General features: G+C 40.8%; 1 protein-coding gene across 1 annotated transcript in view; it reads left to right on the forward strand.

Moving 5' to 3' along the window:
• Window positions 1-972, forward strand: part of LOC102213634 (GTPase IMAP family member 4-like) — a 7,131-nt gene extending 6,159 nt beyond the window's left edge. Inside the window, exon 2 of the mRNA XM_005751900.1 lies at window positions 47-972. Coding sequence (XP_005751957.1) covers window positions 47-972 — 926 coding nt within the window. The remainder of the gene's footprint in view (window positions 1-46) is intronic.
• Window positions 973-1,314: the final 342 nt, after the last annotated feature.

Raw genomic sequence — 1,314 nt, forward strand, 5'->3', positions numbered from 1 at the left:
TAAACTGATGGGGGTAAACAGGTAACATAATTGTGTTCTCTCACAGATCTCAGGATTGTACTTGTTGGGAAAACTGGAGTTGGGAAGAGTGCAGCAGGAAACACCATCTTAGGAAGAGATGCTTTTAAATCTGAGCTGACTTCTTCCTCAGTGACAGAAGTATGTGAGAAAAAGATGGGAGAGTTTGGTGGCCTTAAACTGGCTGTAATTGATACACCAGGACTGGGTGACACAAAACAATCTGAAGAGCAGGTGAGGAGAGAGATTGCTCGATGCATGTCCTTTGCTGCTCCTGGGCCACATGTTTTTTTGGTTGTGCTCCAGCCAACCAGATTCACAAAAGAAGAACAAAAATCAGTGAAAATCATTCAGACAATATTTGGAAAAGAGGCATCACGTTACACCATGGTACTGTTTACCCATGGAGATGAGCTGAAGAAAAGACATTCCTCCATAGAAAAATTAATTAATGAGAATCCAGATCTCCGCCGCTTCATCAGTCAGTGTCACAGAAATCATCATGTTTTTGACAATGATGACAGAGATCCCTCTCAGCTTAAAGAGCTGCTGCTGAAGATCAGTGCAATGATTCAACTAAATGGAGGAGGCTTCTACACCAACGAAATGTTCCAAGAGGCCGAGAGAGCCATAAAACAAAAGATTAAAGAACTTCTGGAAAAATATCCAGACATGAATCTTGAAGAAGCAAGAAGAAAGGCAGAGGAAGACAACTCCTTTATTCAGGCTGTTCTAAAGGGTGTTGTTATTGGAGCTACTGCTGGAGGTCTAGGTTTAGCTGCTGCTGGTGCAGCCGCTGCTGGAGTTGCTGCTGCTGGAGCTGCTGCTGGAGCGGCTGTTGGAGTTGGAGTTGGAGCTGCTTTTGGAGCTGCTGTTGCAGCTGCATGTGCCGGGGTTCCCAAACAAGATATATATTTCAGAGTGAAAGATGAAACAGGATGCAACATACAGTAAAACACAAAGGATTGCAGTAATTAGTTAGATCATTCCAGCCCTATGAAAAACTTAGATAAACTTTAAACTATATTTCATAAATATTGTTTATTTTTCCTGTTCTGTCACCATATTATCTTTATCATAAGGCTGATTGCTGCTCAGATACAGATATAGATTAGCATCTTGTTTCATTAATTATTTTTATGATTTTTTTGTCTGCAGCCCTTGACATGTCCTTATGTTGTATGTCAGTAGAACACATTATCCACACTGAACCTTTTAATTATGTTCCTATATTCAAAAGCAATAACTGATTGATAACTCTGTGTGTGTGTGTGTGTGTGTGTGTGTGTGTGTGTG

This window comes from Pundamilia nyererei, unplaced genomic scaffold, assembly GCF_000239375.1.
Source record: "Pundamilia nyererei isolate P.nyererei 1_Seehausen unplaced genomic scaffold, PunNye1.0 scaffold00332, whole genome shotgun sequence".
NCBI lineage: Eukaryota > Metazoa > Chordata > Actinopteri > Cichliformes > Cichlidae > Pundamilia > Pundamilia nyererei.